This window comes from Podarcis bocagei (genome assembly GCF_964188305.1).
Source record: "Podarcis bocagei genome assembly, chromosome: 16".
Classification (NCBI taxonomy): Eukaryota; Metazoa; Chordata; class Lepidosauria; order Squamata; family Lacertidae; genus Podarcis; species Podarcis bocagei.
The window spans coordinates 17383779-17409298 of NC_138142.1; the positions used below are offsets into that span (position 1 = coordinate 17383779).

Genomic DNA, 25520 nt, shown 5'->3' on the forward strand with positions numbered 1-25520 from the left:
TCAGTTGCTATTAAATTAATTAGTTTGACTTTTTATCATATTTTTCTCTGTGCTGAAACTCGCCCAGAGTGGCAGGAGAAACCGAGTCAGATGTGCGGAGTATAAATAAGACTATTATTATTATATTATTATTACTAGCTTTTTTTCTTTTGCTATGGCAAGACGGATTACGTGTCTTCCCCACTACGATGAGATCTATTTCATTGTGAGTCATTGTTTCTACGTTTGCGTCCACACATGCAAATCATCACGTGCAAACTTCATACACATTTTTGTGTTTTCCACCCGGCTGCTCTGCCTGGCAAGGCAACGCGGCACAGCTCAGACAAGGCCAGAGTGGCTTGGAGGGCTGCAAACTCCGGCCAGGCAGGCTGCTTCTGGGCCACCACCAAGAACCCACCGACAGTCATCTACGGCTGCACATAGCAGCAGGTCAGCAGCAGATTTCTCTTCTCCATGTGGTATAATGACTGAAGTAACAAAACTGCACACTATGATACCAGCACTGGCTTTCAGTCACTGCTGACTGGGCACTCACATCTCACCCTCCCTATGACATGGCAGCCAGGGGTGTTTTGGGTTTTTTTTAAAAAAAGAATGTTTCACCTTCCGTCTTTTGCTTTTTCTCTTAAAAATTGAAGCTAGAAATAAAATTATGGTGCTGGTGAAGCCCACTTTAAATCAGGCTCTGTTATGTGACTATTCTACTCTAGTGCATAACAAAATAAATATTTCCAAAGAGGGGATGATGAATCACACATTGATCATGCCCAGGGCCTTGGCACAAGACAGGAGAGAGAATTGGACAAGGCCCAGCCACTGGGCCAATTCAAGATTTAAGGGACAGGTAGGAATGGACTTCTTTGCTTTTCCTAAGCTTGGGGTACTGTCTAATCCATTTCCGAATCTAAGGCGACACAACAGAATTCAGCCAGCTGCAGCTTTATTATCACATACCCTCTACAAAATACATTTCCCCTTATTAAAAATTGGACCCACTATTTACCAAATGTATGCTTGCACCCATTCACAGAACCGGATTTGATGTGGAGGAATAGGACCCCCAACTCACACATGAGCCACTCAGGATCAGGAAAGTTTAAATGCACAAGCCACTAGAATAGAGAGAAATGAGATGCCACCACCCATAGGGATGAGCAACAGGACAGTTTTCAGCAGAGGCAGGAGCAGAGTTGCTCGGATGCTGTAATAATTCTGAGTTGTGGTGATGGGGTTTTAAGAATTAAGTCTCTTTGGCAGCCAGCAATAGCTGCTGCAGTGCGGTTTAAGCCTCTGGCTCCATACAGCTGAGCGCTATGAACATTTTCTCTGACATAAAGTCCCTCATATATTTGTTTGTTTGTAAGAAAAACGCCAGTTCCTTTGAGTGACAATATAATTTTGTTTTTATTTATTTTTAAACACACTGCTGGTTAAAACTGCCAGCCAGTAGATTTCTGAACATTTCCCCTCAAACCAGACATCCTGGGAGAAAGAAAAGTAAACCCAAGAAAATTTTATTTGTTAAAAAAACCCAACCAGCTAAATGTATCAGGAGTGAAAATGGGGAGAAGAGAAATAAAGCAAGAATAGTTCACTCATACCTGTTCCACTTCCCCAGGAATTTTTTTTTTGGGGGTAGTCCTTTTGCAAAGCCAGTACAATCACACACACACACACACACACACACACACACACACACACACACACCTGTGCTTTTTACCCTTTGCCCAAAGTTATTAAAAAACAAAACATACACCAATAAGAAAAGCTGCAGATGATTAGACATAGAAAGCAAGAGATGGTTAAAGACACAACCCTCCTTCAAAATCAGGAATTAACTTTGAAGTTACAGAACTACCAGTACAGAAACTGATTCCATAAAGCTTAGGCTTGTAACCTTCAAGCTTACATCTGGCTTGTCCTAAGAGCCCAGGAGATCAGCTGCCTGAAAGCACATCAATGCCTCATAAGTAAGCAGGGGCACAGATCCAAGCTTCATGTGTGGTGTGGGAGAGATTAATAGGATCCCAGCAAGGTAAAGCAAGATGGGCCTCAATCATCTGAAAACTGCAGGAGTTCAAAGTTCCCACCTGCTTTAACAGTGATAAAGAGTATAATCTTGCTGAACAACTGATGGACAGGGCAGGGGTCTAACTTTGACCCTACCTGCTTAGGAAGTAAAGGGGAGGGGGAGGAAAATGGCCTTTCCTCTGGAGTAACAGAAGGCACTCCCTAAAGGCACCCCAAAGATCACCCCACGTAAATGTGAAAGGCACAGGAGAATCCCATGATGTGTTCAATAAAGGAGGACAAAATAGTCCCTGTCAGAGGCCACTAATCTGCTCCTGGATCTTCACTGCACTCATGACACAAGTTTTTTCCAGTGAAAGAAGGCATGCATAGCCTTTTAAAGCCTCCCCAGCTGGCCCTACAGATTATTAGTCTTCTTTCCTGCTTTTCTCCCCTTCCATCACTCAGTCCTTCAGACACCAGGTTTCCCTGGGCAGTCAGGAAGCTTTGTGGGGGAGCGGGTGATGAACCTCAAGGACTGGGGCAACTTGCCCCATGAGTTCTGGAAAGAGGCTGCGGTTAAGGATGCCTTAAGAATTCTGGGTCTTGAGATGTTCTGTGTTTCTAGACCCGTACAAAGCAGTCAGCCTCTAAGGGAACAGGCTGCAGGCAGACCGTTTCAGTAAAACCTTTCCTTAACTGCAGACAACACTGACACACCCACAATTTCCTCCTCAAGAGAGAGATCTTTTGCGAGATAGTCAAGGTACCAGAACATAAAAGCATCCATGGGAGGGTGGAAAGCACTTCAGTTTGTTAGAATAAAGCATCTGCCCAAGGCAGGGGGGAAGAAGGGACAGTAATAAAGGGGTGGTGGTAAAGCATTTGATCAACACTGGCCCTTTCTGAACGGACAAAGTATATGCAACACCCCATAAAAGAATCTCATCTCTTCAAAACCATTTCTCTAATGTTTAACTATAAGTACCTCCACAGCTCTGGCAGAGATCCTTTCTACAACAGCTTACCCAACCTGGTGCCCTCCAGATTTTCAGACTAAAACTTCCATCGGCTTCAAGCTAGCACAGCTGTGCTGATGGGGGATATAGCCCCCAAAATCTGAAGGGCACTAGGTTGGTGAAGACTGCTCTATGCTAATGCCAGCAGTTGCGATCAAGATGAAAATGTTTTGGTGCTGCTGCTGCAATGGTCATGAGTTCCAGTGGCCTTTAAACACACACTCCTTCTTCCTTAAGCTAAGATCAGGAAGTGCCAGACCCCCAAGACAATAGTCTATTGACTAAAACTTCCTCTTGTTCCCCATTGGGTGGGGGGAGAGAGAACAACTGCAAGTTCAGACAGTATTTTGACCCTGCAAGCTTATGTTGAACCATCATTACTGAAGAAAGAAGCAGTGCTTTAATCTGCATCCAACACTATCATTGGAAGAAGCTTAGGCTCAGAGGCTCAGTTGATTTTACCCTTGTGGATGTCTTGGGAGACCAAGAACAGAAGCATATCATACATTTAAAGGACCTCCAATGCATATTTAAAGCACATGACTTTAAAGGCGCTGGGACTTGTAGCTCGGGGGGGGGGGCTAGTTCTCAGGACCCTTTGGAGGAAGTCATGTGCTTCAAATGTACAGGTGTGGATCTGCCCTAACACTTTTGCGACTGGTTTCTTTCCCAAATCCTGACCCTCGTTTTCTCTTCAGCATATATAAAGCCAGGCTGCCTGATCCAACAGCTTCATCTCATTTTCTGGATGCTTTGATTCATGGTGCACTTAAAGAGGATTCTGTTTCAATCCAATCATATGACTGCACCGTGATCTCAGGATGATATGGGAACAACATGCTCCCAACATGCTGTAAGAGATGGTGCCTATCAGGAGGAGTCTCAAACTGCCTCACAAAACAGCAAACTCTCATAGCTGTGTCCCAGCACAGGAAAGGGCACTTGCACCAACCTGCTCTACCTGCCAGGAGGGCATGTATTAGTGCTAAGACAATGCAAGGTCCTGGGGAGGAAGTCTTGCCTGCTGTCACAGCATGGAGTGCTAGCAAATCCCAGTGCCTTGTAGAACTGGACATTAACATCAAATCACCTGGGAGGCAGAAGGCTGGCCCCATGCTCCTACCATTTTGCTCTAACCCAGTACCTGCAACACAAGAATCCAACATAGGGGTAGAACAATCTGAAAGCCCAACCACTGACAGGCACTGAATAGAAATATGCATGCTCTGAACTGATGCCAAGTCCCGGTTGTAGATCAGGATAGTCTCGATCAATGACTGTTTAGATCAGCCTTTCCCAAAGTGATCCTTCTAGGTGTTCTGAACTGTAACTTCCATCAGTCCCAACCAGATTGCCCAATAGTTAGGGATTATATTATGGGAACCTTTGCTAACTGGTGCCCATCAGATGTTTTGGAGCACAAATTCCCATTGGGGACTGATGCAAGATGTATTTCAACGTGTCTGAAGTGCACCAGGTTGGCGAAGGCTAGACCAGAGGGTTCTACTCAGAAGACATTTGGAATTGCTGAGGAATTAAGCTTTCATTCTACAGTTCAGGTTTAGATGTGCTTTGTGGCACCTGCCAGTTTGCCTTCTCTGAAGCACAACTAAACTTGAAGTGTAAGAATGCAAGCTCTCCCTAGCTCACCAGCATTTCCTGACAATGCATGGAGTAAGATGCACAGAGGCTGAACTTCCCCGCAGTTTTTGCATTTGTAAATGAGGAATGTCTGGTTCACAGGAGACTGCTTTCCCACCCATCTCACACACATTTGTCTGTTTGAAAAAGAGGAAACAGAAGTTCCTTAGAACAGAAGCTTCATTACAAGCAGAACCTGTTGTCATTTCACTACCTGAAAAATAAAGAAGGCACAAAAAAGATGGAGAGACATAAGATTCAACTTTGGCATTCCTTCGGTTTCCACCTGCAACGTCCTCCAAAATAAAAATAAAATAAAATAGTGCAGCTCACTGCTACCTCTTAGATGCCAAACATTAGGAAAGGAAGAAAGTGCCCAAGTTGTCTTGTTGCAACTTAATTCAAAAAGAGCAAGCTTATCAGAGGAGCTCTTTCTCAGATCTCCCAAAGCAAGGGCAGCATTTGGCAAACCCAAACTTTTCATTGCACAGCAACTGGAGCTGAGGGTGTCTTTGTAGGCAAAGTGACCAGATCATTTTTCATATCCCAAGCATGGGAATCTCAAGACAATCTCAGCCCTCTCACTGAATCTTTTTTTAATGGGACAGCTTTTGAATCAGCCAGTACTCTATCGCCTTTGAGAACCTTCAAGATTATAGGGGAGAGAAACAAAATCACATCATTTCCTCACTGCGTGCAAATGCTCTTGCAGCAAGGACCAATTTCTGACCTCACCACCAAATCCTGCTCAACCGCACTGCATACATTTCAAGTCCTGCCTTACATCAAATGGCATCTTTCCCTCTTAATGAAACAGATGGGAACACAGACACATTCAGGGAGACGGTTAGTACCCATCAGTGCCCTCAAAGCAAGAAGGTACAGGGCTGGAGAGAAAAGGGGATGAAAGTGGGCTTGTAAGTTCCTACTGGGTAGTGGGAACTTGGCCCTAAACTGTTGCCCTCCAAATGTTCTGGATTCCCACTTCCATCAGCCTCAGCCAGTACAGTTGTAGGGTGCTGGGTCTGATGGGAGTGGGGCTCCGAAACATCTGGAGGGAGGGCAATAAGTTGGGGAAGGCCAACGCTATCAATGAGTTACCTGGCAGGCAGAGGACTTGCTGCATGGTCCTCTTCTCCTGTGGCACCATTTTGCTTGAACCCTGTACTAGCTGCAGTTTTTTCTTAAAACTCTAGCCTTGTTATGGGAGGTTAAACCTGCACTTCACCCTGCTTCGACTCTCAGAGGACATAAGATGCCCTGCCTGGGATGGAATCCTGCAATTCTAGAGGAATCAGGCTGCCTTCATGACATGCTAGCAGTTCTGTTTATCTCAGTCCCAAACGGGCCCAGAAATAAGCAGCTGTCAAAAAGGAAGTTAAATATGCAGGATCATAATGCACGAATGGTATGAAGACAAAAGCAGCCACCCACACTCAAGGCCATGTACCTGAGCTCACATCCCGCCTTCCTGCTGTGAAGAGATTAAGCCAGCCAGACCTAACTGTGGCTGAGTTCAAATCAATCCCTTTGGAAAAGAGCTGGGATTGAAAAGACACAGCGCTGCTTCCCTGCTCTGTATAGCAAGCTCTAGTGCTGGGAGAAGGGGCAGATGGAAGGAGTAAACAGCAGGATGACAGTGCAATGGGACACCCGGCTTCCAAGCCCAGGGATTATTCCACATCCCTGCCAGTATCTGCAGTTATGTGTTTAGATGAGGCTCAACAACGATGGAGAACAAAAACTGGGCAGACAGGTGGTGGTGAAAGAGAAGAAGCATTCACTGGGGCCAAAGACGCAGCAGGAGGTTGAATCTGGACAGGCTCTCCTTTAAGCCAAGCAGCTAAGGGTTGGGTGGAGGAAAAGAAGTATCTGGTTGAGTTTAATGCATTTATTGGCAATGTGAAACAAAGGCCCCTTTCAGATACAATTTCCCCATCGAGACTGTACCTGGGAGGAAATCAGCAGAGGACCTCAAGGGGCGCATGTGCCCCAACTGTTAACACAGGACAACTTATAGTAACAAACTGCAAACTTCTGCGCTCTGAAGAAGGGGTGAAGGAAGCTGCTCAGGGCTCAGGGCTCCCAAACTAGGCCAGTCTTGCCAAGGACTGCAGGACAGAGGACACAAAAAAGCTGCCAGCCACATACTAAGACATCCTCAAGTGACTGTGTAAGGAAATGGCAGGAAGTTTATTGTGTGTGTGTTTGGAGCAGAGGGAAATAAGGGTACAGGGAAGGAGCACAATGAAGAGGCGACAGTCTGGATCAGCCACAATGGTTGGTCTAGGGAAGACCACTTCGGCTGGTGACATGAGGAGAAAGATTGCCTGCAAAAAATGGGTGCAAGGGGGGCTCCAGCCTTGCCAGTTGTCAAGTGCCAACTAATGCCCAGTTCACAGTTATGCAAGAATCTTCACTGTGCCGAAAGACAAGACAAAAAGCGAAATCTGCTTCTTTAAGCCAACAACTGGAGATGCGCCCTCTGTTTAGTTTCCCCATGAAAGGCCTTTCTCTATGGTGTTTTGTCCCTGAACTGGACTGCCAATTCTCACTCTCTTGTCACAGCAATGGAAAACCAGAAAGCCACAAGAACCCAATGTACAGATTTAAAGTGGGCATCTCTCTTGGTCATATTCTGAAACTGCCTCTCCAAAACGAGGAAAGGAGAAGATGCCTACTTGGCTCATCCTTTCACTGTGCTTCACAACTATTATGGCGGCACAGGATTTGCCACTATACAATCTGCAGTTCTTGGGATGGTACTCCTTTCTTTAAGGGCTATTTCAGACTGTTAATGTTAATTTCCCAGAACTGGGGAGGATGGGGGAAGAGAAACAACCAGAAACTGGTGGCCAGCAAACCAGTGAAAGTGAGATACACCTGATAATTCAAAAACAAAACACTGGCACTTGGTTTTTCAAGTCCATTTAAAAACACAAATACACAAACATAACACAATTGAAGCATTTCAAGGAGGTCCAGGGGCATGGAGACAAGTTGTGACAGACGTCTCCCTGCGCTGGTGCTCCTAAAAACAAATGAAAAAAACGCCTTCTTCAGCTCAAAAGGTGGCAGGTCTCCTGGAACAAGGAAGATTAAAAGGCCACCAAGGAAATCAAAAAGATGCTAAATCTTTGCCAGAGCTCCAATTTTTACGTACCAAGTTCTCATCAGGGACATGCAGAATGGAAAGGGGTCCTGAGTGTCGAAACAGGTGTGTGTGTGTACGTGTGTGTGCACGCACATGCATTAGTATAGAGGGACATTTAAAGCAACAATTGATGGGGCATTAGAGGAAATCCCCCAAGGACAAGCAAATGGGAAGTGGGAACCATTCAGGGACAAACAAAGAGTTCTGTGTCGAGAAAAGAAACTGCCCTCTGGAGGCTTAAGCCTTTCCAGAGTGGCCGGTCAGATGCTGCAGTGACCATGGAAAAAACATTTCTCCCAGGCAGGGCAGCTGAACAAGACCAACCTGTTCATCCTGCTCCAGTCACCAAAAGCCTTTCTACCCAAATAGCAAGGGTGAGCCTCTCTCTCCTTCAGAAAAGAAAAGAAGTACCATGGGTTGAGTTACAAACATTTCAGCAGGAGTCAAAAAGCCAGCCTATTTCCCCCACCCCCGCAAGCAGTCCTAGCACAAACGTGGATTATTCCAGCCAAGGCTGTGTGATGGCAAAGTCTGCTTCTTCATGCCAACATTTGGAGACGTGCCCCTCCCTGTTCGTTCTCCCCGCTGCTCGCCCTTGCCCCTCCATCCTGCTGTTCTCTGGGAAGATAGTTCATCTGCATCTTAGAGCCAGAACTACCCAGGCTTTGCTTTCAAGATTCTCTGGACCAGAAAGGTGGTGGCTCATGGTGCAGCTGGGTGGCTCAAGGAGGTGGCAGTTGCTGCGAGGGTGGGTAGGTGAAGGCTGCCTTCCTCAAAGAGGATGATGCAAACTTGCCCTTTATTGTACCTGCTGCTCCTTAACAAACCTTTTAAAATTTTCCTTAAATTATGAGAAACCGAAACAGCCTCCGCGCTTGGTCCAGCTCCTCCCCTCTGGCCTGCCACTGGCCTTGCAGTCTCGTCCTTCACAACCTGCACAGGCAGAAGAGGGTAGGAATGAAGACACCAAAGGCCACTAATATAGGGAACATGAGGCTGCTGTTGTCCGAGGCATAGGGGTTTGGTGTGCGGGGGCCTGACTGGACCCGGTTCTTATTGGTCTGCTTTTTAGTGCTGGAGCCTTCTTCATACTCCTCTTCGTCTTCCTCCTCTTCTTTCTTCTCCAGGCCGGGGTGGGGCTGTAGCTTTGGGACATCTGTGGGAGGGAAGAGAAGGAGAAATGCCAGGGTCTGTGATGTACACAGAACAAAGCCAACTGGAGTGTCCTAGAAAAACCTTCTCCGACTTCAGGAAAACCACTCTGTTTCCCAAAATTATTCCAAATTTGGCAAAAACTGAAGTTTTGCCATCCAAACTGGTTAACACTGAACCATATCATTTAATCTTTTCTCTTTTTTGAAGTTTAATACTTTTTTAAACATTAAAAGAACACATAATTAGCAAGAGAGACTTTTGAGACTCTTCATATAGCGAGCTTATTGGGGATTAATTACTACCCGACACTGACTTTGCATGTAAATCCTGCAAATTAATTAAAAGCGTTCTTTTAATTTTTTCCATTTAAAAACATTTGGTCTTCAGTATATTGCTTGCTTAAAAAAAAGTCTTTGAAACAGGAAAAATAAAACCACAAGACAATAAAATAATAATCATAATAATTAGAGAAAGATTAAAGAAGAATGAGTGGTGTAAAATATATTCCACAGTAGAATTCAAGGTTCATATTTGTACCAAACATACCAAATATTCATGAATGCTGCCAAATAAATTCACATTTAGTAAGAATGTTGCCACACATCATTTATTCTAAGCAGAGAGATCTGTTTTTGTTGGTGCAACATTTGTCTAATGTGGGTGTCTGTACAGAGATGCACAGATGGAAATTGGTCCAAATCAGAGAATGTCCTGCAAGATCCACAAGGATGCAGAAGAGCCATGCTAGACCACATCAAAAGGCCTACCAGATGCCAGACTAATTTCTCCAAAATAGCCACCCAGATACCTCTTGGAAAGCCCAATAGCAAAAGCTCTCTCCCACTGTTGCTCCCCAGACACAGATACTCAGAATATTGAGAACCTCTAGCAGAGGCAAGCTGAAGCTTTCCTTTGTTCCTATGAGGGTGTCATGGAATGGGGTCTAAGGGAGGAATAGGGTCTTACTTGAGCAAACTTTTTGACTTCAGTAACAGAAAAGGCAACTGGTGACCAGGAGGAGGTTGAAATCAGAGGGGTTATAAGAAATAAACTTACCGTCCACTGTTCCCCGGAGGACGTATAGTGCACAGACTTTTGGATTATCATAGTACCCCTGTAAAGAAAGAAAGAAGCAGAGATGAGCTTCATTCTCTGTCAGCTACTCTGAAATTGTCTACAATGCTGATTCATATAAACCATACAGGTTTTAGAAATTCTGAATATTGAGTGGTATATAAATACTTGAAATGATTGAATGACTAAATAGATAGAAAAATAGTTTGAAGTCGTCAGTTCCTTTAAAAATTAGACCTTTATTTAGAACAAAAACAAAGGTAAGTTTAAAGCCTTTGAAATCTATGGGTCTGAATGGCAAAAAGAGGAGGGGAATCAAAGTTTGAATATTAGGGGAATATTCAAATTTGAGGAAGGCAAGGGTTCCCAAATTCAGTAACACTTCCAATAAAGGCAGCTTAAACCACTGATTTAAAGTACAGTGGTACCTAGGTTTTTGAACAGCTCAGTTCCTGATCAACTTGGAACTCGAATGCTGCAAAACCGGAATTCAGTGTTCTGGTTTGTGAACTTTGCTTCAGAAGCTGAGCGTGCTCCTGAGCTTCCATTTTCTCTGTTGCGCTGCTAATTTGCATCCTTCCCCATTGTAATCAAAGCCTTTTTCCTCCCGTTTTCACTGTTGCGCTGCTAATTTGTGTCCCGCCCCTTGTAATCAAAGCCTTCCATTTCCAATTGCAGTGTTCTGAGGTGATATTTGGAGCTTATATTTGGTACTTTTGTTTTTGCTAAAAAAAATTGCGTTTTTGTTTGTGTGGCTTTTTCATTTTTGTGTCTGTGGCTTGTTCTTCATTGATTGATTGATTGATTGTGACTGCAGAAATGGATAAAAGCCCCCCATCATAACAATGACTATCATCAGTGCTGGTAAGAAAAAGTAATAATTTTAATTTTTATCATGTACAATACTGTACATTGATTATTGTTTTCATTTATTGATCAATGATCTTGTTAGATAGTAAAATTCATGTTAAATTGCTGTTTTAGGGATTGTTTTTAAACGTCTGGAACGGATTAATCCGTTTTGCATTACTTTCTATGGGAAAGCGCACCTTGGTTTTGGAATGCTTTGGTTTTGGAACAGACTTCCGGAATGGATTAAGTTTGAGAACCAAGGTACTACTGTAATAAAAAAGCACTAATTTATATCAAGTTTTCAACTTACTCATTCAAAGATTTAACAGACAAATTCATGTGATTACTAGATACACATAAAATGTTTCTATTTGCAGCTATGCAGAACCAAAAACCTCTGGGCATGCAATCCATGTGCCTTCTGTAATATACAGAAGCTTTGGTCAACATGGGTTTACAGGGGGTGGGGGAGACAAGACATCCAAGGAAAGGGATGTGGAGGGGGAAAATAGAGGATGGAGACCAGCTGGACAATGTCAGAACAAAGCGATGAGATGCAGGCAGGCATTTATAGCCAGGCTGATCTCTCCTTGCTGATGGGTGCTGAAAGGGGTGCTGTGGTTCCTGATGGTGCCAGAGGCAAGAGCATGTTTCTCTTCATTTTTGCAATCCAAATATTACAGGCAGTGTTTTCTTTTTGGCAGGGGTGAATGCGGCTTCCCTGGCTAGTGGAATGGAGCCAGAATGGTTGAATTGTTTCCCCCTTGTGATGCTCTATCTAGGAGCCAGATATGTGTGTGTGTGTGTGTGTGTGTGTGTGTGTGTGTGTACACAAAGAACTTTCCAGTAGTCCTAGGCCCCTGTACTGCCTAACAGCTGCAGTCATGGGTTGCTTCTCTTGGCTTCCGCAGCCTCAGGGCAACTATTCAGTTCTCTATGTACATGTAAGGCTCTGAAGAAAGAGCCATGAAGGCTCAGTGCTCAGAAGCTCCTAGACACACAAACTGGCAGTTACTGAGCAGGACAGTCCATTTCCACAACATGGAAGTAAATAGAGTAGCCATTTCATCTGATATCTGCCGTGGCCCAAAATAATTCAGCAAAGCGGAAAGTGGAATATCCAAGAGCAAAACCTGTACACATCTCTGTACCTCTTGCTTGTTTAGTTGTATTTTAAAACACATATTGAAAGCCACCTTGAGAACTCTGGTTAGTAGATGAGCACAAATACTCCAAGCAAACATATGAAGATTTACTTCCATGTCATGCTTGTATTCCATGTAGATATAATTGTAAACCAAGTTATGTAAGGACACTTAATGTCAACACATTTTATTATGACATTTTACATTTTTTATTTATTTTCTTTTTAATCCATCTGGGAAAGGGGTGAAATTCCTTAAATCTGTTAATCTGGCCCTGGAAGACTATTTTGGATAGTCCAAATGTTGTGGAAATTTGCTTACTCACTGACATCATGCCATTGTCAATAGGATTTCTGATCTTTTAAAAGAGGGATATTTTTCTCTTAGACATAGGAAGGGAAGTATGTCAAGGGAAAGATTGCCCACACAGCTTGGGGGTGCAGTCCTATTGCAGCCCTTGCTTCAAATCCTGCTTGGGGGTTCAACATAGGCATAGACATAGGGGGTTCAATATAAGTTGGCCATTGTGAGAATAGGTCACTGGACTACATGGGCCCTTAGCCTGATTGAGCAGGCTCTTCTTATGTTCAGGACCTTTGCCAGCAGAGGCTGCGTCAGATCTGACCTCCCTACAAACATTTCTCCATGTTCAGCACTTAACCTTTCTCAAAAGGCATGAATGGTAGCCCTTTACCTGAATAAAGGGAGGCTGGATCAAGAACGTGACGAAACCCATCATCACTGAGAATCAAACCTGCTCTTGCCTAAGCCTCCTCCTGAGGATAGTTGGGCCAGGGAATGAGTGAACCTTCCTAATTCATACCGTGTGTGTGTGTGTGTGTGTGTGTGTGTGTGTGTGTGTGAGAGAGAGAGAGAGAGAGAGAGAGAGAGAGAGAGAGAAGCCACTTGTGAGCAATGGCCTTTTCTTACCTTGACAAACTCAATGTTGAGTTTCCCTGTGAAAGTTGAGACCTCTCCCTGGACGCTCAGCTTCCCTTTCTTGATGCCAATTGGAATAATCTCATCATGCGCTGTGCTGTGTCCGACTCGGTCGAAAATGTCCAAGTCCTTCACCACCACATGGCCATTCAAGCGCACATCAAAAACCTTTGGAAAGAAATATGGCAAAGAAATGAGGCCTCTTGCAGAGTAGAAGTCAGATTAGGAGCAAAGATGGGAGGACAACAAGCTATGGATTGGAGGAATGCCGATGCAGGAAAATCATCCTGACCTTGCTACTGTGCAGGGCCAGGAGAGAAGCCTAACTGACATCGTTCAAGGTGTAGCAGCATACAAATTTTCAAGTTCACACAAACTTCTTAGGGAGGATGGAAGCAGCTGCCTTTCCATACTGCCCAGTGAAAAGTCCTGTGTAACAAAAAAAGCCTACATATGATGCTACCAACAGTCATTGAACTAAGAGAGATGCTGCCTGGCTGATTTTGGATCTCAGCTGGAGGAGTGTGTTTGTGCCAAGACCTGGAACTCATCTATTGGCAGAAAAGCAATTTCCTTAGCTGGTCAAATAAAGAAGACAAGCAACTTTTAGTTTTGCTTGTAAAATAGGTCTCTATTTTATGGGAAAGGGCCTGAACTCAGTGGTAGGGCCTCTAGCAGCCAGGGGGGTTGGGTGAGAGGGCTGCCCCAGGGTCATGGGTTCAAGTGCCAAAAAGATTCCTGCATTGCAGGGGTTGGACTAGATGATCCTCGTAGTCCCTCCCAACTCTACAATTCTATAACCACAACCTGTCAATACAACTGACTAGAAAGAGCAGCAGCAAAAACATATTTCAGAGCTGGAAGGACACACGGTTGTCTTTTGATCTCTAGTGCAATGGATGACACTGTATAGGAAGGGTCTTGGCTCAGTGGTAGAGCATCTGCTTTGAATGTAGAAAGTTCCTGGTTCAATCTATGGTGCCTCCAGGGTGGTCTGGGAGAGACCCCTGTCTGAAGCTCAGGAGAGCTGTGGCCAGTCAGGGTACATGCTAATGAACTAAATGGCCTGGGTCATAAGAAAGTAACTTCCTATATACCCATGACAAAGGTCAGTTAACCAACTGGTAACAGTGACTTCCACCAGCAGAAATGGTGCTGATAGGTCCTGGTCTGCCCCCCCCCCCCGCCGAAAAAGCATCTGTGTGTGTGACTCCAGGATACTTCATTTCGGGGCGGGGGGGGGGGACATGAGTTCTGTTGTATGCTGGAAGAGTGAAGGCAAGCACTCCCGTGTCGTGAAAGGTGTGCATGCTTGAGTCCCACATACTCATATGGCAAAAGCAGCAGGCCTCTGGCACTTGACCCAACCACTGATGGGTTTTACTCAAGGGAGTCCTTCCAGAACAAAGTGCTTTTTTGTTTTACCTTCTGCTGGGACTGTGCAAAATAGACTTCGGCAAACTTCAGCACAAGAACGTAGTCTCCTTCCTCCTTGATGGGGACCTCATAGCCAAAGGTTTCCTCATTGTAGCGTTCCGTCTGGTAGAGAATCTGATCCTCTGGGTTGGATCGCAAGATCGGCAGTTTCATGCCATAATCGGAGGCTGGATTCCAAAAATAAATGGCAACACTCTCAAAATACTTGCTGGAGTTTACCTCTGTTCCGTAATCCCTCCCCCCTTCCCACACTTCTGGCTACACACCTGTCCCTACCGAGAGCTCCTCACCCAAACTCAGCATTTTAAGGGCAAAGTCCTAGATCAGGGGGCAGATCAGGTGCCTGGAACACTCTGTGAGAAAGACTACAGCAGGGGTGGGGAACCTCAGGCCCATTGGCTAAATGTGGCCCTGTGTCGCTCTGCCTGGCCCTCAGGGCTCTCTCCATGTCCTGCTCTGCACCTTCAGGGTTTTTACCTGGGTGGAATGTATCCTTGTGCTCTAACAATGCCTCTTGCTTACCTGGATATGGAGGTGTAAGTATGCAGAAACCATTGACTTTTGCATGGATGGAATACAGCCTGCCCACTTTTGCCTCTGGTTCTGCCAGCCACTGGCATACCCCCCCCCCCACGCCAAGTTTACTCACAAAGAAATTTGGCCCTGGACCATGAAATTTGAAAGAAATCCCCACCCCTGAACTATGACACACATGCACATATATGCCTTAATTTCTCATTTCTAGATGTCACTATCTGAAATGATAGTGATGAACACAAATGAACTCCTTGGGTAGAAGTTCTGACAAACTCTCACATGAAAGAGACACTTGATGCTGCGATCCACAAGTGACAAACACATAGGTGAACCGGTCCTCTTTGGGGACCACTTGCTGAGCTTTCAGTTGGGTCTGAGTCAGCAATGATAATCCCCTCTACATGTTCCTCTTTCAAGAAGATGATCTTTGAGCAGCTTTTGTGTTCCAAGCAGACCTCTGACACAAGCCCACAGAGTCACTTCACAGTTTTGCAGGGCACTGGAGTCTTGCTCTACATGCCAGAAGCAACTAGTCTCTCTCACTGAATTTGGGGCAAGGTGTGTGGAGAACCACCAGGAAGTAAAAGCTTTTATGCACAGTGTTACAGGGCCCAAGGTAACTGTACTTTAGGGGAATTCCATGTATCTTGAAGAAATGATATTGGACTACACACGTTTTCATGATCAGGTCCCTGGGCCTACGTTACCACGATAAAGCAGAAGCATGAAGTTTGTTAAGCTTCCACAGAAGTCTTTGCAATTTTCATAATCAAATTTAAGGGCTACCAACACACTACCCCTAGAAGTTACTGCTGGGCACCTGCCAGATCAGCTGCTCCAATCTGCTTTCCTTTCTATCAGCCTCTTCTGATGGATGGACCACTCGGCTATATGGGAGTGACTAAACAATCCAAAGACTCCCGAGTGCAGAAACACCACAAACAACTCCTTCAGGGGAGGCTGCCCACTGCACCTCTGCATGAGCCAAGTAACACAGAGCTTGGGCTCTTCTGAGGGTTATGAAAGTGTGTATTGTTTCCTTCTAAAAGTAATGCTTTCCAGGGTGGGGGGGATGCCTCAACTATCAGCAGTTTGAGAAAGGCCTGCTGTGAACTGCAGTGTGCATACAAGCCGAGCAGCTAGAACAGCTGTGGACTCATAGAGAAATACTTCTAGAAGCAGCCAAACATAGCTCTTCCAAAGAAAGCCTGTATGAATGATAGAAAATTAAAACCATCACTACCTCCTTGCTTTTGTTAGCAATGAGTAGCATAGTTTGGGGAGGGGGAAATGGTCAAACTGCAAACGGTGGGGATGAGTGGATCACCCACAAGAAAAACAGGCCAATTCCTCTCTTGACTTTTCTTTCAGAATAAAGACTGGTTAATGTATGAGTTCTGTGTTTCTGCTGGGCTACAGATTTGAGTACAGAGCCAAACCCCTCTCTGCAGCTGTAAATACAGGAGGAAACTGCCACCAGCCCCACCTTTGATGGAGCTTTGAAGGAGGTTTACATGCGGTCTAGCCCTATGCCACTTCAACCACCTGCCTGAGCACAGTGACACCAATGGTCCTGAGTTCACTGACAGTCTGTTCCTTCCTTCCCACCCACCTCATAGCACTTTGGAAATAGATGTGTTGTTGGTTTGGCTATTTTAGCTACCAGGAAGGCTGTGCTCAGAACCAGTGTGACAAGGTGTGTCTGAACCCACATGGATGTCCTGCACTTATGTGTACTCCTGCAAACACTACCAAGAGGTTTAGGACCTTTTGCTATAGTTACAATGTGTGTTTGTTATGAATATGTGTTTGCCCATAACCTTATACCCACAAGAAATTATCTGGCAAAATGAATAGTTTGGCTTATTGCATGAAATGAACGTTGCAGAATATACAGATGCTGCTTCGGACAGCAAAGCTACAATATAAGCAAGCAGCAAATTTTATAGTACATACACACCCTGATCTAAAGAGTAAAAGAAGAGTCCCTATCAAAAGCCTAGAGAGAGAGAGTGTGCGACATTTGTCACAGACCCACGCTACAAGTTAAGCAAGGGAGTACTTTACTCCGATGAACATAAAGAGTGCCCGGTGGATCAGATCAAAGGTCTACCGAGTTCATCACTCTGTTCCCACATTGGACAAACACATGCCTCCTCTGGAAAGCTCATAATCAGGATATGAGTGCAAGAGCACTCTACCTACTTGTGACTTCCAGCAGCACTGGAGGCAGAGCATAGGCATTGTGGCCAGTACACATGGATAGCCTTTGTCGTCCATGACTTTGTCTAAAACCCTTTTAAAGCCATCCAGGTTGGTGGCCATCACTACATCTAGTGAGAGCAAATCCCAGAGTTTAACTATGCACCGTGTGAAGAAGTACTTTCTTTTCTCTGTCCTGAAGCTTTCAACATTCAGCTTCAGTGATTGGCTCTGAGTTCTAGTATTATGAGAGTGGGAGGCAAAGTTATCCTTGTCCACTTTCTCCATACCATGCAAAATTTTTAATGCCCTCACTATATTTTCTTTCTAAAGTTAATGCTCCAACCAATGTAACCTTCCTCATGTAGGAGGGGTTGTTCCAGCCTTGATCATTTTGTTTTCTCTTTTCTGAACCTATTCCAGTCCTACAATAACTTTTGAGGTGCAGCAATCAGAATTGCTCTTGCTTGTAAAAGAAATTGTTTTTAGTCCTCATTTCTTGCCGAACAGAGCAATTTGAAAGGGAGGAGGCAGGTTGTACTTGCAGAAAAAATAAATCTTTAGCAACACTTCAGTGCAGTGACACTTAACTATTCAAGGTAAGCAATATTTGTACTAACTTGGCATGGCTCTGAGTGAGAAATCTGGATTTTTACTTGGTACAATGGTGCTAAGAATATTTGAAACAAGACAAGAAGCTTCTGCAACATGATTACAAGAAAGGGATATACTTCAAAACCATATCCTAGAACTTTAAATTTGGAAAGTGATTCTAAAGGTAATCTAGTCCAACCCTAATACCCAGTACAGGAATCTTACAACACCTCAGAGAACCATCCCACCTCTGCTTACAGAGAGCCTGCCATCTGCCAAGGCAGCCTATTCCATTGTCAAACAGCTCTAATCATTAGCAAGTGTCTCTTAACATTTCATCCAAATGTGCTTCCTTGAAATTTCCACCCTCTGCTAAGCAAGATATTGAGCAATACTAGAATGCATGGTAGACTAGAAACATGACTGCAGCTTACAACCTGTATTGCACAATCATGGAGTCTGTTAAGATGTTTTCCCCAGCATGCCTCCCCACCCCAACAAGACGGAAGTGTACAACTGTGCACTGCAGTTTTGTGGCAAAGTCCTTTGTACACTTGAAATCTCCTTGCAGAAGTTTGCCTCTCAGCCTAGATTTGGCTGGCTACCTGACAATTAGCAGGCACAGACGCCAGCAGCCAGCGTAAGCCAAGAGTTTGGATTAGATGTAAGAAGAAAAACTGCAGCCAAGCAAGAGAGAAAGCAACACACACATCCACCTTGGTGAAATTAGCCTGGAAGAATAGTGAACTTCTGGGTAAATGACAGCGAACACAAGGGGCTCTCTTTAAGAAGCTGAGCAATGACTTAACATATGCTGTCCTCCAACACCTGAAAGGATCAGCACAGCACAGAAGGAAGGAGAAGGTTAACAGTGAATATGTAAATAAAAAGGAAAAAAATGTGCAAAATTTCAATAAATATCATTTAAAAAAAAGGAAAAAAATGGTTGGGGCCGTCTTGTAACACAAGCAGCTATGAGTCTGATAATAAGCAGCTTCCGGCTTACAGTAACCACAAACGGTTCCCAAGAAAAGCACCTGGAACCTTCATGGAACTCATTTTAGCAAGAGTCAGCAGTCACCCCACCCATCTCTACAGAAACCCACCCCACCCTGTGTCATGCACCAACCAAAATGGGAACAGACCACATGCTCTTTAAGTGTCCAGTTCCCCATGTTTGCTGTTCCCTGTTCATAAGCTAGCTATGCGGATTATAAGGGAAAGGGGGACAGCCCCTGAAGGGACAAAGTCCAGCCACAAGAGAGGCCAATGCAGTGTGCATTTAGAAAGGGATCTGGGTGAAAAGAGGACACAAATGGAGTGGTTGTGTGGAGCAAAAGAGACAGAAGCTGGCTCAGTCCTGGGTGAAGGAAGAGCAGAACGAAGGGAAGCAGGCCATTGCAGCAAACAGGAGGGACAGTGGGAGCAACCTTTCAAGGTCACAGGAGATGGGTTACCCTAAGCATGTGTTCACTCCCTTCATTTTATAGCTCAAGAGAGTGGCAAGGTGGAATAATATTGTGCTGCTTTGAATTTCTACTTCTAAAGAAAGGAGAGTTGACATCATGATAGCATAGGAAATATGGTGGGGTTCTGTGAATGCAAATATGGGTGCAGGAGAAGTGGAATGTGGGACAAAAAGACAACTTGCCCAGGAGACAAGGCAGGAGCCCAGAGAACAACCCCCCCCCCCCGAGGACAGGGATTCTCTCTTTTTTAAACTGATTTGTAAGCTGCTCTGAGGGCTTTTTAAAGCTGAAAATTGGGGGATTGGGGGTAAGAATGCTTTCAATAAGTAAAAAAATAAAAGCAGACAATACTTTATTCTAGCATAAAGAAAACTAGAATTTATATGGCAAATAATATGATTTTTTTGCAATTGACTCTAGTGTTTTGGAGTGTTCTAAGCATTTTGCCTACATTCTCTCAGAACCATCAGAACAACGTGCAAGGTAGGCCATTGTCCCAAGTTTGCACCTCAGTGGGTGGGGTAAGAGACTGGCTGTGCATCAGAGAATAGCTTGCCTAAAGCAACCCAGGGAGTTCACTGCTGGGGTAATATTTGAACTGGGGACTTTCCAGGCTACCATCTCAGCTGCTACACCAGCTCCAAACTATTATTAACCACTATTGCATCATACAGTAACGATAGGGTCACATAACCCACTTTAGCCAGAGTTTTGTTGTTAAGAGAAGGGTAGTTTCTTTCTCAGTTAGTGCTTCCAATTCATGTTAGCAGGCAGCTCAGTCAATCTGGAGCTAAACAAGAGCATGGCTTTATAATTCCAGTGGAAAGGACTCTTAGGAAAGGAAGCAGCAGCAGACTTGCTGGAGTAATAATATAAAGAATTGCCCTGCTGAACCAGACCAAAGCCCCCTTAGTTCAGCATTCTATCTCCAAAGGAGCCACTCTAGTTGCATCACATTCACAGATGTGCTGCCTCTGCATATAGTTCCACGTAGTTAACATGGCAAGCAGCAATTGATAAGATTTATCTTAATCCATGAAGTTGCCTACACAAAACCACCTAGTGGCTGGCTATGCCATGCCTTCTAACAACTGCAAGTTCCATTATAGCAGCCTTCCTCGACCTAGTCGTTTTAAGCTAAAACTTCCACCAGCCTCAGCATCATACATGGATGTGCTGATTGGGACTACAATGCCCATCAACCCCAAAGAACTGGAGGGCACCAAATTGTCAAAGTCCACATTATGTGCTATATGAAGAAGTGCTCCTTCTAATCCTGAACCTATCTGCCAATAGCCTCCATTGACAACTCTGAATTCTAGCACCAAACAAGAAAAAACAACTATATGCACCATGCATAACTTTATAGGCCTCTACCCTCATCTGTCTTCAACTGGTGGGTTGTGACCCTACCTGGTCACAGCCTGATCCAAGGTGAGTCACAGCAGCAGCACTTCCACCATAGAAATATACTGTAGAAAATTAAGAAATGGGCCCCCAAACACGTGTCCAGATTAAAGGTGGGTGCAGAGTCAAAAAAAAGGTTGATGACCACCTAGCACCCAGTGTCTGCAACAAATGCTCTAAGAGCTGGTATGCAGGACGCCATAGTTGTTCTCACCGCTACCACATCAGGCATCCTACCCCTGCGCATGAAAGCTGCATTTTACTATTACACCCAACAAACCACCCCATCTCTCCCTGCTGCTTTTAACAGAAGCCACCCAAGGCAACCTTTTTCCAGGAAAGGGGTGGGTTGGTCCAGATGTTTTGGGCTACCACTCCCCATTTTGGGGCAGTAGTGCAAAACCTATGGGAGAATCCCTTTCCCTGCTATAGTCAGTTGGCTGCCTTAGGTCCTTTTAAAAAAAATTAAAATGTGGGTGCAGAGACTATGATTGCTAAGGACAATCCTTCACGTGTAGGTGTATTATTCCTGGTGGTGTTGATGGGAGATATTGAACTACGCGTGCCCCCTCCCCCAACTCCTGTGGCAGTGAGTTCCACAGGCTGACCAGGCCCGTCTGGACGTTCTCACCTCGTCCCACCCGTCCTTCGAGGGGGTCCTTCCGGAAGTGGATGCCGTGGACGTCCACATGGGCCTCCCCGCCCGCGTTGACCGCCCAGATCACGTTCTCCGTCAGGCCGGCGCCTTCCACGGCGTGAGGCGGCTGCGGCGGGAGCAGCAAGAGCATCAGCGCCGGCAGGAGGACGGAAGCGGCCAGGAGCGGCGGCCCGCTTGAACCCGCCGCCGCCACCGGAACCGCCGCCACCACCGCCATCTCTGGCTCCTTCCTGGCTCCTCAGCTCGGCAACGGTCCCGCCCCGCCGCGGCCTCAGCCGCCGCCGCGGTGCCTCCTGCTCATGCCGCCCGCGCCTCACACCGACACCGCCGCTTCGGCTTCAGCCGCAAGGGGGCACCCTAACCCGCTAGCCTTTGCCGGCTGCCCGCGACGCCGGCCAATCGCCGTGCGGCGTGGCGGACTCTCTTCTTCCCGTTGGCTGCCGGAGCCCCGCTATTTGCATATCGGCAGAGCGCGCGCGGGGAGGGAGAAAGAAGAAGAAGCAAGTTGCGTTGAGAGCGCACCAGTCGTGGGAAGTGGAGACGGGCTGGCGGACTGGCAACTCTGGAGGAGCAGGAACGGGCGGTTGGGGTGTACCATTTGCTCAATGACGCGAGGGGGGGGGAGAGAGAAAACGTTTCAACCGTCACAGCGCGCGCGCTTCCCGCCTTCCATTCTCAGAGTGGGTGGCACGTTCCATGTGATGTGGTCCATTTTATTAACGCGGTGGAAACAATTCGCTTTCTACTTCGGAATGCCTAAACTGTTTGTATAAAATTTGTATAAAAATAAACCATGATAGGAGAGGAGGGGAAACGGCATTGCCTTTTTCCTGGCATCCCATTTGGCTTGAACGGTCCCTTAGGAATTCACCCCCCCTTCCTCTGAACGTCTTGGTAAGCCCCGAGATCGACCAATCACAAAGCTACAGCGCGGCCGATGAGCGCAGGTAATGATGGGGATTTAGCGCCAGCCGGAAGCCGGCGCTTGGGCCCTCGAAGGCCTAGTTGTAGTCATGGCAACCGACTCCACTCCTCCACCAGCCAGTTTTTATAGTCCTGTAGACTCTTGAGTGTTAAGACTCTTGACTGACATGAGTTTGACCAAACTGCGGGAGGCAGTGGAAGACAGGAGTGTCTGGCGTGCTCTGGTCCATAGGGTCATGAAGAGTCGGACACGACTAAACGATCAAACAACAGATGACAGGACTCTTGGAACTGATCTCAGAAAGTTGAGAGAAAAATTGTTAGAACGATTATACCTTAGAACTATTTTTTAAAGTATACAGACTAAACCAGCTGCAGCCCCTAACTCAATATACCTGGGAATAAACCCGATTGAATTCAATGGGACTTCTGAGCAATGGTGGTTAGAAGTTCATAGGAGGAAGTTTCATTGAACTCGGTGGGGCTTCCATGCACAAAATTGCACTTTTAGGACAGGAGTAAAGCCCGTTGAGACTTCATGTGGGATCAGTGCTCAAAATAGCCAAATAAGTAAAGGTAAAGGACCCCTGGACTATTAAGTCCAGTCAAAGGTGACTGGGATGTGGTGCTCATCTCACTTGCAGGCTGAGGGTGCCGGCATTTGTCCACAGCTTTCTTGGTCATGTGGCCAACAGGACTAAACTGCTTCTGCTGCAATGGGACACCGTGACGGAAACCAGAGCGCACGGAAAAGCTGTTTAACTTCCCATCGCAACGGTACCTATTTATCTACTTGCACTGGTGTGCTTTTGAATTGCTAGGCTGGCAAGAGCTGGGACAGACCAATGGGAGCTAACCCCGTTGTGGGGATTCAAATCACTGACCTTCTGATCGGCAAGCCCAAGAGGCTCAGTGGTTTAGACCACAGCACCACCCACATCCCCTAGCCAAATAATGCAGATATGGGATTAGGCCTCCAGAAAGACAGGAATTGAGCTGGTAGCTTGTCTGAAGGCTATTTGCATGTCCCAAGGGGGGTATTTTACAGCATAGGTGTTGCCATGGAAAAGGCCTTGCCGCTAACCTTTTATAACAGCAGGTCCAGAACAGCTTCAGGAGAAGAAGAAAGGCCCTGCTGAATGAGGCCAAAGCAGGAAGGGGATGGGGGGCTAGTCCAGCACCCCGATCTTATAGTGGCCAGCCAGATTCACCAAAGAAGCCCACAAGCAGCACCTGAATTATTATGTACCTCTTGCATGCCAAAATGGTTTCTATGCAGTTTAGAAGTATAAAATCCATTATTAATAAATATAGTCCATACATAATTAAAATGCAACTGCCCTCTCCCCACTTGCAATTCCAAGCAATTTGTATGCAGCAGTGTACTCAGAGGAGAACTTTCGGGAATGGAGCAGCTGAACAGGAATGGCTGGTCACTGGCAACACGCAGGAATGTCACAATAGTTTGGTAAATGGGCTGTGCATACTGGAAAGCAGAGCTGCAGGGCAGGTGGAAGTAAATTGAGATGCTGGGAGTGCAAAAATGCCAAGATTCTGCCTCAGCTGTGTGTGCATGCCCTAGGCTAGGGACAAGCACTGCCAGTATTTTTGGAGGAGGAGGAGGTACTGTAACAGCTTGTAGGCTAGGTGAAACTCCGAATTCCAAGCTGAGAAGAGCCTGCCTGTTCTGATCTCCATTAACCACATGGATCCATTGATGCAATTCAAAGGGAGTGGCATGAAGTAGCAAGTAGCAAGACATCAAGAATGGAATTGCAAGAATCATATCCGAGGCAACTCTAGATCTTTCAGTGTGCAGGTAATGCTGCTTAGTAGGACTCAGTGGGGCGGAGAGACACCAATTTCAGTTTGCCCCAGAGCAATAACAACAGAAATCTGAGGGCGGACACAGTGATAGCCTTACACATGCACATTTTCACAACTAGCCTGAGCTCCATGATATTACATACCTGTGATTTGCCTTGAATCCCACCATATTAGATAATTATCAGCCAATTTCCAACATCCCATTTTGGGGCTAGGCACGGTGGCATCTCAGCTTTAGGGGTTTCTCAAGGAGACATTATCCAGATTCACTTCAATCTGATTTCAGGCTTTGTTATGAGATGAGACTGCTTTCGGCACCTTGGTGAATGAGGGTGTCCCTGTTGGTTCTGCTGGATCTCTCAGTGGCCTTCAATTCTATTGAGCATTGTGTCCTGGGCCACCTTGCTGGAATGGCACTTGGAGGCACTGTTTTACGGTGGCTCCTTTCCTTCTTGGAGGGGTGAACCCAGAAAATGGTGCTGGGGGACTCCTGTTTGACATCTTGGTAGCTTGCCTGCATCTTGGTAGCTTGCCTCAGGCTTGTGTTCAGTCCCCCATGCTATTTAACATCCACATGAAACCACTGGGAGAGGTGGTCTGAAGTTTCGGGGTTCGGTGTCACCAGTGCGCTGATGATACCCTGCTCTAAATCCAAGGAAGCTGTCTCAGTTCCAAACCAGTGCTTGCTATCAATAATGGCCTGGATGGGAGTAAACAAATTTAAACTTAATCCAGACAAGACGGAGGTGCTCTTGGTCGTTTGGTAGGCAGACCAGGGAATAGGGATTCAGCCTGTGCTAGATGAGGCAGTGTTCCCCCTGAATACACAGGCTTGCAGTTTGGGTGTGCCGGACTCTGTTCGGAGCCTGGATGCCTAGGTCGCTGTGTTGGCCAGGAGTGCATTTGCACAGTTAAAGCTAGTGCACCAGCTGTGCCTGTTTCTCCAGATGCCTGATTTGGCCACAGTGACACAGACCTTAGTTCCATCCCATTTGGATTGCTATAATGTGGGTCTGCCTTTAAAAAAGTGCTCAGAAACTTCAAATTAGCTCAGAGAGCTGTAGACAGGTTGTTGACTGGCACTGGTTACAGCAGCTCTACTGCCTACTGGTCTGTTTTCTGGCACAATTCAAAATGCTGGTTATGACCTGTAAAGCCCTGCATGACTTTGGTCCAAGCTATCTGAATGACCATATTCCTTCATAAAAACATGCTGAGACTCAGAGATTTTGGGGGGAGTCCCTTCTCACATGCACATTTGGTAGGGATGCGGGAGAGAGCCTTCTCTGTGGCTGCTTCCAGACTTGGCAAATCCCTAGATATGTTAGACTGGCTCCCTCCTTGTTGTCCTCCTTGTTTCCTTCTGCTTTTAATGAGGAGGCTGGTGCCTTGCTGTTTTTGTTGTGATTTTCTGTATGTTTTAAATAGATCTTATACAGTTTTAATTTTATTAATACTTAATTGTTTTTCAGT

The 25520-nt window shown here is 45.7% G+C and overlaps 1 protein-coding gene across 1 annotated transcript; it reads right to left on the reverse strand.

Moving 5' to 3' along the window:
• Window positions 1-1388: 1388 nt before the first annotated feature.
• On the reverse strand, window positions 1389-21628 carry MLEC (malectin). Its single transcript, XM_081174545.1, has 5 exons — window positions 21270-21628; window positions 14418-14596; window positions 12984-13160; window positions 10039-10096; window positions 1389-8983 (listed from the first exon to the last, which is right to left on the reverse strand). The coding sequence occupies exons 1-5, from the start codon at window positions 21511-21513 to the stop codon at window positions 8754-8756; spliced, it is 888 nt and encodes a 295-aa protein (XP_081030671.1). The 5' UTR covers window positions 21514-21628; the 3' UTR covers window positions 1389-8753.
• Between the last annotated feature and the right edge of the window lie 3892 nt (window positions 21629-25520).